The sequence below is a fragment of the Chenopodium album genome, chromosome 14 (assembly GCF_948465745.1).
Source record: "Chenopodium album chromosome 14, dcCheAlbu1.1, whole genome shotgun sequence".
Classification (NCBI taxonomy): domain Eukaryota; kingdom Viridiplantae; phylum Streptophyta; class Magnoliopsida; order Caryophyllales; family Amaranthaceae; genus Chenopodium; species Chenopodium album.
The window spans coordinates 16,461,124-16,477,654 of NC_137847.1; the positions used below are offsets into that span (position 1 = coordinate 16,461,124).

The window sequence follows — 16,531 nt, forward strand, 5'->3', positions numbered from 1 at the left end:
TACAAGGGGAGCGGTCTTAGGAGAAATCCCCTGGCTTGAGGAAGGTCGTCACAACTACAAATACCGCAGTAAAATCGTTTACCCCGGAGACGTGTACTTGACGGTGTTAGATACGCATTTCCAACACTTTTATCTATTTTAAACTAATTGTGATTAGTTCTAGTATAAGTGAAGGAGGTGAGAGTCATGTGAATAATGCTCAAGTTAGGGATGAGATTAGTTTAGGGATGATTTTGTTTTCACTACTATGGTTGTGTATGATGATGGAGTGGATGGTGATGAAGAGGATGATGGATACATTCCAGGTGAGAATGATGGTGAAGAGATGAGTGAAGATACAGAAGAAGAGAGTCTTGAACCAGAAGATGAGATTGAAAAGGATGAATATGGGCCCATGATTGAAGATTCATATGACCTATTTGAGGAACCTCAGTTTGAGTATGAGAATGAAAAAGACAACTACCTAACTAAGCTGTATAATAACGGAGAAGTGTACAAAGATGAAAGGTTTGGGAAAATTGTGTTGAAGGCAATTGTTTATTGACAACCAACATCTAAGGGATGTTGTAAGAGACTATTGCATACAATGTGGGTTTGCAATAGTGGTAGATTATGCTAGCAACTTGAGGTATGATTTTAGGTGCTCAGATGTTCACTATAGGTGGAGATTGTATGCATCTATACTACCAGATGGTACAACCTGGGCAATTAGAAGCATACAGAACTTAGAACACACATGTCTAATAGAAACAATATGGTGAATGTGAAATGGGCTCAGAGAGTGTTACAAGATGACATCAGGGCTAATAATGACATCCCTACTAAGACTCTTAATGAGTTTTTGTGGCAGAGATATGGAGTGGAAATGGCCCTAAGCAATTTATATAGAGTGGGAACTAAGGCCTTGGAAGAAATTCATGGTGGCCATGTGTAGACACCTGATTGTGTCTCCCCAAAACTAAACCAAGTGATGAATATCTTTCACGTCATTGATTATCGAACGAGGTGAAATGTGAAAGAGTCTCGTGATGCACTTGTTTTTAATAAAAATACTTTTTTCTGTTTTCTAAAATATTTCTTTTCGTACCCTGTTTATGAAAATGTCCAGTACGATTTAGTTTGGTCCATGATATGGGTCTAATAATAATATAGTTGGATGGGGCTCAAAAAGAGCTTTCCAACAATATATTATAAGCCCAATTCTGATGAATAATGAGGAAGTTATGGCCAAAATACTAAAATGGGCCCAAAATGAATTTTATATACGGCCCAATGATCAAGTGGAGGGCCCATTAATTGTAACCTAAAGTCATTTGGATTGACTTTAATTTTCTAGAATAATCTAGAAGGTTCTTTTAAGTTCTAGTGGAATTAGGATTAATAATTATACTTTTATGTTATTTAGAAAGGATAATGAATTTAATTTAGAATAAAACAAGTGTTTTAATGATAAAATTGATTTTAATTGTGATAATTATGGAGTCTAATTACCTAATTATATTGGGAAAAGGACTCCGTACAACATTATTATCATATCCGAGCCATCCCGCTGCTAGGAGTCCATCACATCGCGATAGCTCAGTCGCATCGTGATGGGAGCAGTTTTACTCTAAGTCGATTTCAGATTCTTTTCTATCGTTTCTGGACAGTTTTCTCTATAAATAGGGTCGTATTTCCCCGTTTTCAATTCACCAACAACTCTCATCATTCTTCTCTCTCTTAAACGAAGCTTATTCTTTCTCTCTTATGCTTTCTAGCCTAACCTTTTTCTAAACACAATACCGCATTCACGAGTCATAGACGCAATGAACCAAGCTCGAAGTTGCCTTCGCCCTAGACATGAAAGGTTAATAATTTCTGAGGGTTTGGTCCTAAATCTTATTTCAATTATTTAAATGAATTATTTAGTTTAATATTTTATTGAAATTACTAACGTGTGTATTGTTTTGATAGAAAGAGATACGAGCATTCTTAGAGATACAAAGTGAGTAATTTCATTTCTCTACTTCTTTAGAAAGCATTCTTAGATTATTTTTATTCCTAGTATCATGTTAGGATATCTTTATGATTCCTAGTACCATGTTTAGGGTGTTAACTAATATTTCTAATATCATGTATGTTTCCGGTATCATGCTTAGGTTGTTTCCTATTTTCTTCTATCATGTTAGTATCATGTTAGGGCTAAAGCTTTGATTTTAATTGTTTAGTGAACTGCTAGGATTTGTTATTAATCTTGTTAGTATCATGCCTAGGATCTTGCTAATGTTATGCTTTGCGATTGTTATGATGATGATGATTCGTTGTGTCAATATATTATTATTGTTGCTTGATATTATTGTTATTGCTTGATCACGCCCTCTCTTGCAGGTTTAAAGGGAATTTGTACTTGAAATCACGTTTAATAAGATAATTAATAATTTTATTTTAGGCTAATGTGATTTTAATTCAAGTGATCACCAATAATAGATTTGTTTGTGCATTAATATTCAATCAACGTTGATTAAACACGTTTAGGATTAATATATTGATTGTATGTTAGTCGAAAAGCGCACATGAATATGAGAAGAATAAAGCAGAGGCCTACTTTTAGGGCAGGTTCAATCTCTTTTAGGTTGGATTTGTACCTTCATCCCTGAATATCCAGTCATCATGGTTCAGGACCACTATGGAGTTAGCGGTCTCATAGATCGTGAAGGGGTGTAACCTTCACCCTGTGAACGGTTTACAAGTTCCTAAAACTTGTTGGCAACTCTTTTGCTCTAGCTTCCTTTCCTTTGGACGCCACCATGCTTAAGTGTATGATCACAGTGGGGCTCAAGTGTGGGATGCTTGATATATTCACCTACGCCATGATGTTTCTTACAATTCTTTGCCCATGTACTGTGATGTTATTAGACAACTCAACCTAGAGTCTAAGGCCTTTTAAGCTTGGACTAAACCATGCCCTCAGAGACCTCTGGTGTTTAGTAGCATGTTCATAACATTCAAGGCTGCTTTGAATGGCTTAATTGCTAGATGCAGAAATCTGATTGGGGTGGATGGAGCCCATCTTAAGGGACATTATGGTGGAGTGTTGCTTTCAGTAATTACTATTAATGCAAACAATGAGATTTTTCCTGTTGCATGGGCAATTGTGGGAGCTGAAGATGCTGAGAGTTCTAAATTCTTTGTATGACATTTAAAGAATGCATTGCAGGAAAATGGCAGGGGTGATGAATGGTGCATAATGTTGAACAAGAAAAAGGTGAAAATTTTGTTTCTTTTCCATTTCCTTTCCCCGTATAAATTTGTTTATTAGTGTCTATGTTACTCACACTTAACATTTGTATATGCTTAAGTACGGAATTGATGTGGCATTGACAGAATTTTGGCCAAAAGTGGGGAGAAGATACTGTTGTAAACACTTGGTGAAGAATTTCAAGCCTAACTTCCCTGACTTACTGATGTTCTCTTTGTTTGGGAAGGCTTGTGGGGCATACAACCCATTCACATTCAAGAAGGCTATGAAAGCAGTGCAAAAGGACAACCCCTTAGCTTTGGAATGGTTGTCAAAGGTTGGACCCCAGTCAACTTGGTCAAAACATGCATTTAACCTAGCAATCAAATATGATGTCAACAAGTTTAATTTTGTTGAAAGCTTCAATGCCACTTTAGGTATTGATAGATGCAGACCAGTATTGACTTTATTGGAAGTTATGAGACTTAACTTAAACCTAATCAAAGGTATTAACAATAGTTTTTACAAGATATAATGCTTATAGTTGTGTAATTTGTGTACATAGGAATCAGGAGATGTACTATGGTGAGAATGGCTACCAGAAGCGAGAATGCTGAGGGTTGGATGGATGATATCTGTCCTAATATACTAAAAAGGCTGAAAGTAATAACTCAAGAGTCTAGGAGCTGCAAAAACCTGAAATCTAATGATGAGGAGTATGAGATTTTGGATGGGAAGTCAATTCTTCCTGTTAACCTCAGGGAGAAGACTTGTGTGTGCAATGCTTGGTAACTAAGTGGGTTGCCTTGTAAACATCCTATGAGAGCAATTTTACATGAACATGATGACCTACAGAAATATATAAGTGAATGGTACTCAATCAGAAGATACAAGCTTGCATATGCCAACAGTATAAAGTCCATACCTGATGTTAAGCAGTGGCCTGACAACCATTATGAAGAAATATGCCTTCCAACAATGAAAAGATTGATTGGAAGACCAGCAAGAAACAGAAGGAGAGAAGAGGGTAAGCAAGCTAAGGGCAAAAGATCAAGGATTGTTAAGTGCAACAAATGCCAACAATATGGGCATAATTCACAAACGTGCCAAGGTGGCTTGACTGGGAAAGAAAAGACAACATTGGGTGTAGGAACAAACAAGAACAAGAAGAAACAACCACAAAAGAAAAAAAAACAGGGGTGTCCTTGAGCCAACCAGACCCAACAACTGTGGCATCCTCATCATTGCCAACAAGAATGGCAACCAGATGAAAGACAGCCAAGGAAAGTGTCTCAGCATCACAACCTGCTCCTTAGTTGGGATATATGCATGGCTTCTGTGTCATATGGTTTTGAACATTAGTAAACACTGTTAGTTTACATATGTATGCTTGTTTTTTAGACTAATTTGAAGCATCTTGTAGTTGGTTTTATGGACAACTTGAATCATATGTTTTCTGGTTTTTTGGGAAATATTTGAAGCATATGTCTACTTGTCAATTTGAACAAAGAGTAGTTAAATTATCAAATTTGTGCAGTGTTTTGATTTTATTGCCATCATTTAATTATTATCAATTACCAAATTAGGACAAATTTTTGTTGTATTCAATGAACAAAATAATGCATAAAAGGATTGAGTAACAAAAGATTGCACTTTTTTATTCATTAAGAAACACATTACATCACTTGCAACTAGTTCTTAATGCAGAAAACTTGAACACCTTAAACCAATCTCCCTAATACACCATTCGAACTAACATCATTTAGAAACAACAAATATCAAAACAAAATACATAATTAGAACCATCTTCACAATTAATTTGATATATTTCACCAATTCATCGACCTTATCAACAACAGCAGCATCGCATACACCTTGTTCAACCTCCAGTTCATCCCCAACCCTAATTTCATCTCCTTCCTTCAACCAAGCAAAGAAATTGCAATCCTGCACTTGAAGAACAATCTTCGTGGGTTCTTTGTGGTCTCTGATATCTTCACTGTAGCAAATTGGGGGGGAGGGGGGAACACAGTAGCAACACACATGCTTAACCCATCCTATCTTATCATCCATGGTGATAGGTTTTGCATATGAAGATGAGTGCGGATTTTTCATGGTTGAAGAACTGTTTTACGATAATTTGTGAAAATTAGGGTTCATGAAATGGGGAAAATTGGGGGAATTGGTTAAATTATGGTTTATACAGGGAAATATAGGGAAATCGTTTAGGAGGTAAGTGAGGGGTTAACTTTTGGAGGAAAAACAATTAAAAAAAGGTTAAATCAGTCCTTTAGTAATTAGTTAACTAGGGTTAGGCTTAAAGTTACTCTAATCCATCATTAATGTTACCATTAAACATAAGTAAATAATTGGAGTTTACCATTGATAATAAGTATTTTTGCAGCTTACCACTTAGACAATTAGAAAGTTTAGTGTTACCATTATTGAGAATTTCAAAAAAAAAAAAAAAAAAAGAAGGTTATACATATATAGAATTAATTATTAAAAATAAGTTAAGGAAAAAGGTAAAATGTTGCATGCAAGAAGAATCTATTTGTACTTCACATATTCAGAAGGGGATAATAAAAAATGAATAGAAAAGGTTTGATCCCGCGTCCCGCATTGAGAGAGATTTACAAATAGCATTTATCACTGAGCCATCTAAAATGTTGATTGTTTTAATGCGTGCTATAAAGTTTATCTATTATTAACTTGAGCCATCTAAAATGTTGATTGCCCCTCATTAGCTCCGCCTCCGGGTGAGTATAAATATGTTGATCAAAATGTTTACTTTTTTTTTTTTTTTTTTTTTTTTGTTGGTTGGTAATAAAGAAAAAGGGCCCTATTGGGCCGAAATCTCTTACAGGTCTACTCGACGTGAGTTAGTAGGCTAGGCATTTCGGGAGTTGGGGGAGGGGGAAGGGTGAGGGAATCCCTACCCCAAAGTGACTCTAGTAGGGTTTGATCCCACAAGTCCACAATCTCATAGTTGTGAATCATAAATTTTACCACTAGACCAATTTATTCTTGGTATAATTATTTATTTAGTTGAATGTCAGCTTGATTAGATGGTAAAAATTTTGAAGGACAATACTTACAATTTTATATCAGGCGCAACTTATTTGCATTTTATAATCATAAGGTTGTGGGATCAAGATTCAGTACGTGCAATTTGACGTGAGGATGATTTTACCCTTCTCTCCACCTCATAATGACTTAGCTTGCTAACCAAGAACAACCTGCATTGACATGTGAGATAAGTAACCCCCTATTCCTTACCTTTTAAAAAAAATACTCTTATTTAAGACTTCTCATTAGATTTCGTCTATACATTTGTCCCATGTGTCTTTGAACGAAGCATAACTTAGCTTAAAACATATTGAACGTTTAGACAAACTTACTTAAGGGTTTTTTTATTTTATTTTTATTTTTTATTTTTATTATTATTATTATTATTGTTATTATTATTGTATTATTATTTATTCCAAATGAAATTAAATTATTTAAGATTTTTTTATTTTTATTTTTTGAAAGGGTAAGAAAATATTCTTTTATAACAAGTTTGATGAGAAATCTATCAAAAACACACAGAAGAGACGATTCCTAACGATTAGGAACATGGCATATCAACGTATTAATATATACCACAAAGGTTTCAGCTAATAAAAAGTTTGGTCACTGGTTTTTCTATTTTATACTTTATATTGTGACTAAAATAAATGACCCTCTAAATAATTGTATTACGTGTTACTCCCTAATTTTATGATTGAAGAGTATGACTACTATTATTCACATGTAACGTCATAATTCTTATTATTGGTAATTGTCGTTGGGTAATATATATATTTGATGTAGACATATCTATTCAGCTGCTCCAATAAATAGGTTGAGCCATTTCAGCTAATTTTATAACTTCATTTGTAAATCTAGCTTTAGTTTTTCTACTTTACTACTAATATTTGTTACTTTGATCATGGATTTTGGGAGCATATCTGAGTTTTTAGCAAACAAAACTATCTTAATTACTGGTGCTACTGGCTTCATTGCTAAGAGTATGTATTCTTACTCTCGCTCTTTTAATAGCTACCCATATTGATTGATCTCTTTCTCTTTATTATAACGTGTTTGCACGATGATCGATCTATTTATGTAGTTCTTTTGGAGAAGATACTTCGGGTTCAACCAAATGTGAACAAACTATACCTTCTCATAAGGGCTAGTGATCAAGCACTCGAAGCTCGGCTTCAAGATGAGGTATGCCTATTACATACAAAGTTACATAATTAGTAGGTTATGTAACAACGTAGCTTATCATCATAACAATGTTGTTGTGGATGTAGGTGTTAGGAAAGGAGTTGTTCAAAGTACTTAGAGAAAAATGGGGATCAAGTTTCGAGTCTTTCGTGTCGGAAAAAATAAGCGCAGTTGCCGGTGATACTTCGTACGAGAACTTAGGACTTACTGATGATCAAGTGAAAGAAATGTACGACGATATAGATATTTTTATAAACGTAGCTGCAACCACAAGATTTGACGAAAGGTAACACTCTACAATACTAAGACCATGCTCTTTTATTTATTTATATGCTAATTTCCAATAGTTAGAAAATGCGCCTGATAAAGTTGATATATTTTCATTAGTTATATTGCTGATGAACTAGTAGGGCTCGAGTAGCTCGTGAAAAAGCTAAGGTCGTATTCGTATACTATGTTCATGGTACAAAAATATGTAGTTATTAAATTTTATTAGATAGAAAATGAGAGCTAATTGCAAAATCACTTTTCATGAAAACGTGTTACATTAAATTAAACGGCGCATTAAAGGAAATCAAAAAAGGTAATAATAAAGATATAATTATTCTATAAGTTATCTTTCTTAGCTTATTTATGTACCAAGTATATAGTAGTATTCCTTTTCATTAGCAAATGGAAAGTTAGCTCACCTCATGGTATAATAGTACGTCGTTGTAGAATTTAGAAATTAAAAAAGGTTTAATTTCAAGGAATGAAAAAAAGAATCTGAACACGTACTATCAAATATAATACATGGCTATAAACAAGTTTGACAATTATGGAATTAAAATACATTTTGTATCCAACTAAATATTCTTCATATTTACAGCATTTAAAATGATGGCAGTTGTGTTTTTTTATATAAGTAAAAAAATATGGTAACAAAGTTATATTTTTATATGAATACTGCAAAAGGTACCTTATTTTGGGACGGGAGAGAATATCTTTTTGTCTGAATATATAGGATTTTAGGGATAGCAATTTAATTACCCAACAATAATAATGCATATATAGGTTAATACTTAATTAGTTAAATCTTAACAAGATCTACAAAAAGATTAAGATATTTGAAGGCCCCAAAGTTTCTAAAAAGAAATGAAAAATGGAAAATGAAACCAACACTATTCTAATAGTCTAATTATTAAGCCTTAGGCTTGGAGAAATTCTTTATCTCTAATATTGCTCGTAAATCTCGTATTATATCATGCTTAAATAGTATCATTCTTAACACTAATATTTAATTTATTCCAACAATAATTTGTTGATATTAATGAAAAAGAAGTATTTTGGTAATAAGGTGCCGTGATACTATCTAAGCACATTTAATACCAATATACATTATATTTTTCAAGTCATATTTTTCAAGTTATAGTGAACTCAAGTTATTAGAGATCGAGATTTTCTCCTTAACCTTGCGAAGGTGTGACAAGCAATTGACAAAGCGTCATAGCCATGCCAGCTGAGATGCTTTTACTACATATTTGGAAAATTCTTTTATGTTACATTTTTTATGGAACACCTACTTAATATTTAAAGATCTTGAGCTCGTGGGTCAGCTTGTCTAATCAGCAACGCTAATAATGTATTATTTCATTAAATATTTTAATTATTGTAGGTACGACATTGCATTGGGTGTGAATACCCTAGGACCTAAGCATGTTATCAACTTTGCAAAGAATTGTACTAATATCAAGTTACTTATCCATGTATCAACTGGTAAGAAATTAATTTTTATTTTTGTACTGTATATAATTGTCCTAGGATTGAATTTATAGTCCATCTCGATCTCTAAACATGTGTTTTTATACCTAATGTTTACTATTCTACTACTATTTATGACTTGTGAGCAATATTTAAATATGTAATGACATACTTGTCATGCTAAGGCCCCGTTCATTTTATCTTATTTTTGCTAAATAGAAATTATTTTTAATAAACTAAAATTATTTTTGCTGAATTTAAATTAATTTTACAGAACTGAAATTAATTTTACTGAACTAAAATTATTTTTTACAGAACTTCTATTATATTTCTTCTTTAAAATTATTGATTTTTACTGAACTGAAATTATTTTTAGTGAACTGAAATTAATTTTTCTAAAAATATAGGGTAATGATATATATAGCCCTTAGGGCTAAGGGCTATATATAAGCATTAAATATAATTCTTAAAATGGAATTAAGTTGGGAATTCATGACAAAAACACGCGCAAATCGGTGTGATTAATGTAAATTTAACCTTAGTATTTCCTTTTTTAGCTTCTTATACATAGCCCTAAGGGTTATGTTTATCATTTTCCAAAAATATATTACTTTTACTAAAATAAAATTATTTTTACTAAACTTAAATTATTTTTACTGAATATTATTTTTTTAAGATGAAATGAAAAGGGCCTAACTTTGCTATTATGTGTCAACTTATGTAAAAGTTTAAGCTGATAGTTGATTTTTATTTTTAATGAAATTACTTATTTATATTTCGTTTTAGCATATGTGTGTGGAGAGAAAGCGGGTATAATATCTGAAAAAGCACATGTCATGGGTGAAGCTTTAAATGGTGTGGTTGGTTTGGATATTGAAAATGAGAAAAAGATCGTTGCGGAAACTTTAAGCAATCTTAAAGCCAATGATGTTCCTGAGAAGGTTATTAGACAAACTATGAAGAACTTGGGAAGTCAAAGGTAAGAATTCTTTGAATTTAGTTCCTTTGAATTTTAAACTTTAATTATAACCTTAAGGTCATAGGTCATAGGTTCGCATGAGATTGTGAAATCACATATAGAGAAGTGAAGTGAGTAGTTTTATAATAATTTGTCTCCTACAAAATCAACATGTATGATTGGACTAAGAAGATGTTTGATTATAACATTTTATCATATAATTTAATATTTGGTGAACAACATTGTTTACAACTTTACTTTTGGCATAGTATTTTATTTTCATTATTAGGTAGCTTGTCGATGGAAAAAATTGTTTGAATATGGATTTTATATATCATGCTTGAGTGTTAGAATAGGAAACTAGAGATAAGATTAAGCTATAATTATACTATCTCCATTTCAAATTATTTGCAACGATTTGACATAAAATAGAGAAAAAATATGTATTATCGTTGCAAATAATATGAAACAGAGGTAGTATATGAGTAACAATTTAGTTGTAAGTCCTTGTATGTAACAAAGAAAATCATATTCTCTTTTATAAAATGGATTATTATATGTTATTTCCTTGGATTTTCATATAAACAATTAAAGAAAAATTAAGAATTTGCAATTTAATTATTATTTTTTTTTTGACGGATGCAATTTAATTTCTTTACATTTTTATAGTTACTTTTATATCCGCATTTCAATATGATATTTTGATTTACTAATTGAGAAAAAGTAATAATAATTAACGTTTATTTAATGATTGCACACTTCAGTATAATATCTATATATTACTAATTAATTAGTTAATAGGGCAAAGTTGTATGGATGGCCAAATGCTTACGTATTTACAAAAGCAATGGGAGAGATGGTTGTCGGGCAGCTTAGAGGAAGCTTACCCGTGGTTATCATGAGGCCTACCATTGTGTGTAGTACATTGAAAGAACCATTCTCGGGTTGGGTTGAAGGTTGCAGGTATACGTCAGCTTTCTACTACAAGTAAATTATCAACGTGATTATTAATTTAATTTATTCTCAATGACTTTCTATTAATATAGTACTACGTATTATATATACATATCTAATTTCCTTTTATGTAGTAAGACATTTGAACTAAACCATTTAATGGCATGCAGGACTATTGATAGTATTGCTGTCATGTATGGAAAAGGATACCTAAGTTTGTTTTCCGGTGATGGTAGCTCGGTCTTGGACTTGGTTAGTCTTCATTAACTTGTAAATTTTTTTTACTTTATTTTAATCAAATTTCTTAAACTTAAGAGTAGCATTTGAAATATTTTATTTTATCGTTTTTATTTTATTTGATGCATTATAAGCTATTTCATACAAATTGCTACGGAGTATATATATCCTAATACAAGTTCAAAATAATATCAGCTTTATAGAACAAGTTTACAACAGTATTGTCCATGAACTAAGCAATACTTTTTGAACAAAATTCATCATCTAATTCAAGTAATCATACAGTATGTAGTCTACAAGAGATCATTTTCGTTGCTATAAATGCTTTATTTAAGCCTTTTCTTGTGATAGGACTATAGGAGTAGATTTTAATTTAACAACCAATTTTCAAAAATTACTTCCATGCAGAAGTTAACTAGACCTGGCCAGGCCGGGCTTGAAAAAAAAAATGTTGGCTCATCTCGGGACATGCTCAAGGTTGGGCTAAAAAACTAGTGACATAACTTGCTATTTTGTCCAAAAATAACGAGTTTATTCAATTTTGGACGGACCAAAATTATAATATTAACTTCAAAAAAAAAAAAAAAAAAAAAAAAAAGGCCAAGTCTAGCGTTCAAGCCCCAAAAATCTTTCCAAATCCGGGTCGGGTAGGGTGGCGGTAGGGTGGCGGGCTTCACTGCTTATAATCAATATTCAATCAATCAATTACATTATACTAAAAGCGAAACTTAGAAAATACTTGGCGAAATATTATAAAAAGTTTTCCCTCCAAAACCACTTACTAAAAAAAACTTATATTGTAATTAAATTATGACTTTTAGTTTGTACAAAATCTAAAATAAATGTCCTTAAATATCAAATTGCTCATTATAACTATTATATGTTTAATTAATTTCTTTCACAATATTTCATACTTTTTACTACTAAGTCTATTTATAATATTGATATCCATAATTTTTTGTAAAATTTATTGTCACTAGAATTATTTAACAACTGTGCATTGCACGGGGTTTAATCTAGTACTTTATTATTCTCTAAGAAAAATATTTATTTCCTTACAATTTTTTTTTTAAAAAAAAGCTTTAATAAATATGTCCCATTATTCTACACATACACAAGATCTATCTTTCTTTTTTTTTAAAAAAAAAAAGAAAAAAAAAGATCGATCTTGCGTATGCGTAGAAAATGGGACATATTCATATTAACTTTATTTTCCTAATTTTTGTGAATTTCTTTTTATCGTATTATTAGAATAATTGATTACACAACTATATCCAAGATTATCCTACCAAGCTTAGGCCGACCATATACTTATTTTAAAAATTGGACCAGCTAAGTTAAAAAAAGTGTAATTATTACAATATGGATAATGATGATAATGATATATTTTTACTCTTACATTTAAATATCTTTCTTAATATAATACCTCAATATAAAAAAACACTATGAATGGATGTTATGGAGTATTTTTTTGAGCCATAAGACCATGTTTATCATTTTCCTTTCAATACTTAAAATATAATTTTAAGATATATTATTATTTAATGATAATTTCCTTGCTAGGACCAAAAGTAAACCTAACTACTTTGTTTAAATTGAATTAAACATATTTCCGATCCCAGTACAACAGCTTCAAATAAACTGATATCAGCCTTCTATTTAAAGGGTGCTGATATTGCCAAGGCAAAAAAAACCATTTTCAAGGCAATTTATCTACCCGCTGTCCGTAATATTTGAGAATCAAAATATGTCAAACTTATTAATTAACATATTAATTCATTAATATACTTTGTAATATTTTATTGCCTATAATATTGCCAATAACAATTAAATCACTTTATTATGGCACATACCAAATCGTCCACATATACTAAATCACTGTATATAAACACACATGCATTATATTATTCTAATAATCAATACTCCAAGAAGAATCAAAAGTACGAATTGATTATTGCAATGGGTATAAACCAAAACTTCTAACAGCTACAAAATGGTCCAAATTTTATTAAATAAAAAAAAATGCATTGGATCATTAATAAAAAAAAATGCAAATATTAAATTACAAACGTTTATAAATAGCAGACGTAAACACAACTAATCCGGAGAGAAGTTTAGCATAAGTCCAACAGTCTAAGGAGTTCTACATCATATGAATTTCATATGTATAATCACTGTACAAATGGCGTTTGCTTTACCAAATTTAGCAATTTCATATAGCTCATAGAGCTTGTTCATTGCAAAAGTCGAAACATGAGAAACAAGATTTTTGGATTTTGATGAGAATAATTAGTAGTTGAAGTTGGAAAGATTTTAATTGGAATATTAAGCTACTAAAATTATAGGCAATAAAATATTACAAAATATATTATTGAATTAATAAGTTTGACATATTTTGATTTTCAAATATTACGGGCAGCGGGTAGATACGTTGTCTTGGAAATGTTTTTTTTTGCCTTGGCAATATCAGCACCCTATTTAAATAATGATATCTTTATACTTATTACGTTATTATTACAAACCAAAAACATCAACAAATCATCGTCATCATACAGATGGTATGTAAGGGGTAAAAAAAATAAAAAATAAAAAAAAAAAAGAATAAGAAAAAATCATTTTCAATTGCTGTAAATGTTATGTATTTCATTAAGCCTTTTCTTGTAGCGTTGTAGAACACAAATAGCACTGTCCTTTAACAACCAATTATGAATAACTTCTTTTTGTAGCAAGTAGCAACAGTCACAACATTGATCAATACAATTAAATTGTATTTGAAAAAAAAAATGTTATCCTATCTTTTCAAACATATTATTACTCTATATATGATAGGCCCCATTTCTGTAAGCAAATCTCACTTAGTAACTTGAACTCCACAAACATTTTTAAGTACCTTTTCAAATTAATTACATCAATTTAAGACTAAAAGCCCACATTATTAAATGATTTAAAGTTTTAACTTGTGTGAGAAATACATAAACATTTTCTTAATTTTACTCTCTTAAAAATTTTTATATTAAACACTTATAATCTTATTAGAGTTGATAGAGTATATAAATTGATTCTAGGTTTCAACAATCAGCATTAATTTTTTGGTTGAATTGGTTCTATAATAAAAATTGCTATCCTTAATTTGATACTTAAACTAAAGATCATGTTATATCTGACTTTTATTACAAATAAAACTCGATAATATGATGATAAGAATAATGACCCTAGTCAGTATTATGCAGATACCAGCGGATATGTTTGTGAATTCGATTATTGTGGCTATGAAGACTCACATAAATCAATCAAATTTGACTGTATATCAAGTCGGAAGCTCGTATAGAAATCCAATATCTTTTAAAGAAGTGCATGATATTCTTTTTCGCTACTTCACTAAAAATCCATGGACGAACCTTGAGGGTAACCTTGTCAAGATTAGGAGAGGTTTCGTGCTGAGCAACATACTCATATTTGAAATCATCTTCTCCTTATTGCACTTTTTTGTGCAAATGGTTAGTTATTTTTCCCGTATATTCCAAAGTTTAAATCTATTTAGTAACTTTAATCATTTATACTTACTAAGTACTCCGTACATTATATTTAACTATGTTATACGAAGTATATATTGTTATTAATATATATGTTTTTGTAGGCTTTGATTTTGGCTAGTCGAATGGGTGGTAGTAGCTTGCAACGTAATTTGCTTAACTTCGACAAAAAGCTGAAAATAGCAATGAGGCTAGTGGAATTATACAAACCCTATGTATTCTTCAAGGGCATGTAAGTTAAATTCTTGCTCAATATATATAAGCTGTTACGTACAAATTATCAAAGACGGTCAAAATTGGTAAGGATAAATTTTTAAATGCATAAATGCAAAGGAAAAAATAGTTAGATTCTAAAAAATGGAGGAAATTTCACCTGTTGCATACATGTCAATGCACTAGCTTGGCTATATTTTTATATAATTAATTATTAATGACAATTATTTTAAAAATTATATTAAGAAACCTTATTTAAAAACCTATCTAACACATATTTTGTGACAAAATATATTTTTATTATGTTAGTTAAAAATTATGGTTAAAATTAATGCATGAATAGTGAAAAAAAGTCAAACGTCTCATGTATTGTGGGATGGAGGGAGCAGTTGGTAGGGAAATTGACAATGAATTCCCTATACTCGTAAATGGGTTCGCTTAGTATTCTAATATATTGGAATCATCATTATTTTTGAAAACTGATAGCAATGAGTGTTTTGTGGTTTCTAGTTTTGCAGATGCAAATACAGAAAAGTTGCTGATTACTGCCCGGAAAAATGGTTTGGATGAAGAAGCCTTCAACTTTGATCCCTTAAGTGTCAATTGGAAAGATTATTTCTTCAATATCCACCTTCCATCAATTGTTAAGAGCTTATTCTAGAACTACGTACGTCACATTTGCAAGGCCATGCTCTTGCTCTCTTTCGAATTAAACAAATTTGTTGCATATTATAATTATTTATTGTCACATGTTAATTATGTAGTTGATTAATTACTATTTCTATTATAGATGTCGTAAGGGTTCAATAATAATATAATGATATCTATTTGTTTTTCAACAAAAAAGTGTGATTTAATTCTTTTAGATTTGACCATTTGAAAATTTGAACTCAATTCCACAAACGTATCGGAACTACGTTTAGTAGTTCAAAGCTTCTAAAAATGACTCGTGTTATTATATAAAATGTTGTTAGACCACTCACATTTTGATCATGTGTTATTTGGATGATATACTACAGGGGGGTTTTGAATTATAGTATGCTTCTTAGTACCTAATTTTCGCGGAACATAAAACAGATTGTTGTTAAGAACTTAGATCATACCAAGCGGATTTTACAAGGTAACCTTTCAAGTCCAACTGGAAGTTAAACCTCGAGCCTCCAAGGAACTTTCTACGCAAACACTTCACTATAATTAATAGACCAAACACTCCTGGTTACAACCTATTACAATCAGACCTTTCTCACAAGTTCCAAGTTCCTAATAACTGAACTTGTTACCTAGTTCATACCCGAAACTCATCACCAAGAATGTAGCTATTCTTCACTCAACTTGAATCCAAGATTCAAGTCCCTAGTAGTACCCTCGGAGCACTACTCACTCGACCTCACCCTAGAAGCGCACTCTTAGCAATATCTCAATTAC

At 31.2% G+C, this 16,531-nt stretch overlaps 2 protein-coding genes across 2 annotated transcripts; both read left to right on the plus strand.

The window, feature by feature from the left end:
- Positions 1-247: 247 nt before the first annotated feature.
- LOC145577842 (uncharacterized) lies at positions 248-4,426 on the plus strand. Its single transcript, XM_081635275.1, has 5 exons — positions 248-529; positions 2,951-3,169; positions 3,339-3,723; positions 3,783-3,991; positions 4,073-4,426. The coding sequence occupies exons 1-5, from the start codon at positions 248-250 to the stop codon at positions 4,424-4,426; spliced, it is 1,449 nt and encodes a 482-aa protein (XP_081491401.1).
- A 2,721-nt stretch (positions 4,427-7,147) lies between these two features.
- On the plus strand, positions 7,148-15,918 carry LOC145579008 (fatty acyl-CoA reductase 3-like). Its single transcript, XM_081636296.1, has 10 exons — positions 7,148-7,269; positions 7,371-7,471; positions 7,558-7,757; positions 9,126-9,226; positions 9,998-10,190; positions 10,971-11,132; positions 11,294-11,375; positions 14,591-14,857; positions 14,998-15,125; positions 15,617-15,918. The coding sequence occupies exons 1-10, from the start codon at positions 7,191-7,193 to the stop codon at positions 15,765-15,767; spliced, it is 1,464 nt and encodes a 487-aa protein (XP_081492422.1). The 5' UTR covers positions 7,148-7,190; the 3' UTR covers positions 15,768-15,918.
- The last annotated feature ends 613 nt before the right edge of the window (positions 15,919-16,531 follow it).

What these genes read in the sequence shown, in the direction of transcription:
- LOC145577842 (XM_081635275.1), top strand. Translation starts at nt 248, where the DNA reads ATGGTTGTGTATGATGATGGAGTGGATGGTGATGAAGAGGATGATGGA. An exon ending in TAACTTAAACCTAATCAAAG is followed by an intron (nt 3,724 to 3,782) that starts GTATTAACAATA and finishes TTGTGTACATAG; the next exon opens with GAATCAGGAGATGTACTATG. An exon ending in ACCTCAGGGAGAAGACTTGT is followed by an intron (nt 3,992 to 4,072) that starts GTGTGCAATGCT and finishes GATGACCTACAG; the next exon opens with AAATATATAAGTGAATGGTA.
- LOC145579008 (XM_081636296.1), top strand. Translation starts at nt 7,191, where the DNA reads ATGGATTTTGGGAGCATATCTGAGTTTTTAGCAAACAAAACTATCTTA. An exon ending in TGCACTTTTTTGTGCAAATG is followed by an intron (nt 14,858 to 14,997) that starts GTTAGTTATTTT and finishes ATGTTTTTGTAG; the next exon opens with GCTTTGATTTTGGCTAGTCG. An exon ending in TATGTATTCTTCAAGGGCAT is followed by an intron (nt 15,126 to 15,616) that starts GTAAGTTAAATT and finishes TGTGGTTTCTAG; the next exon opens with TTTTGCAGATGCAAATACAG.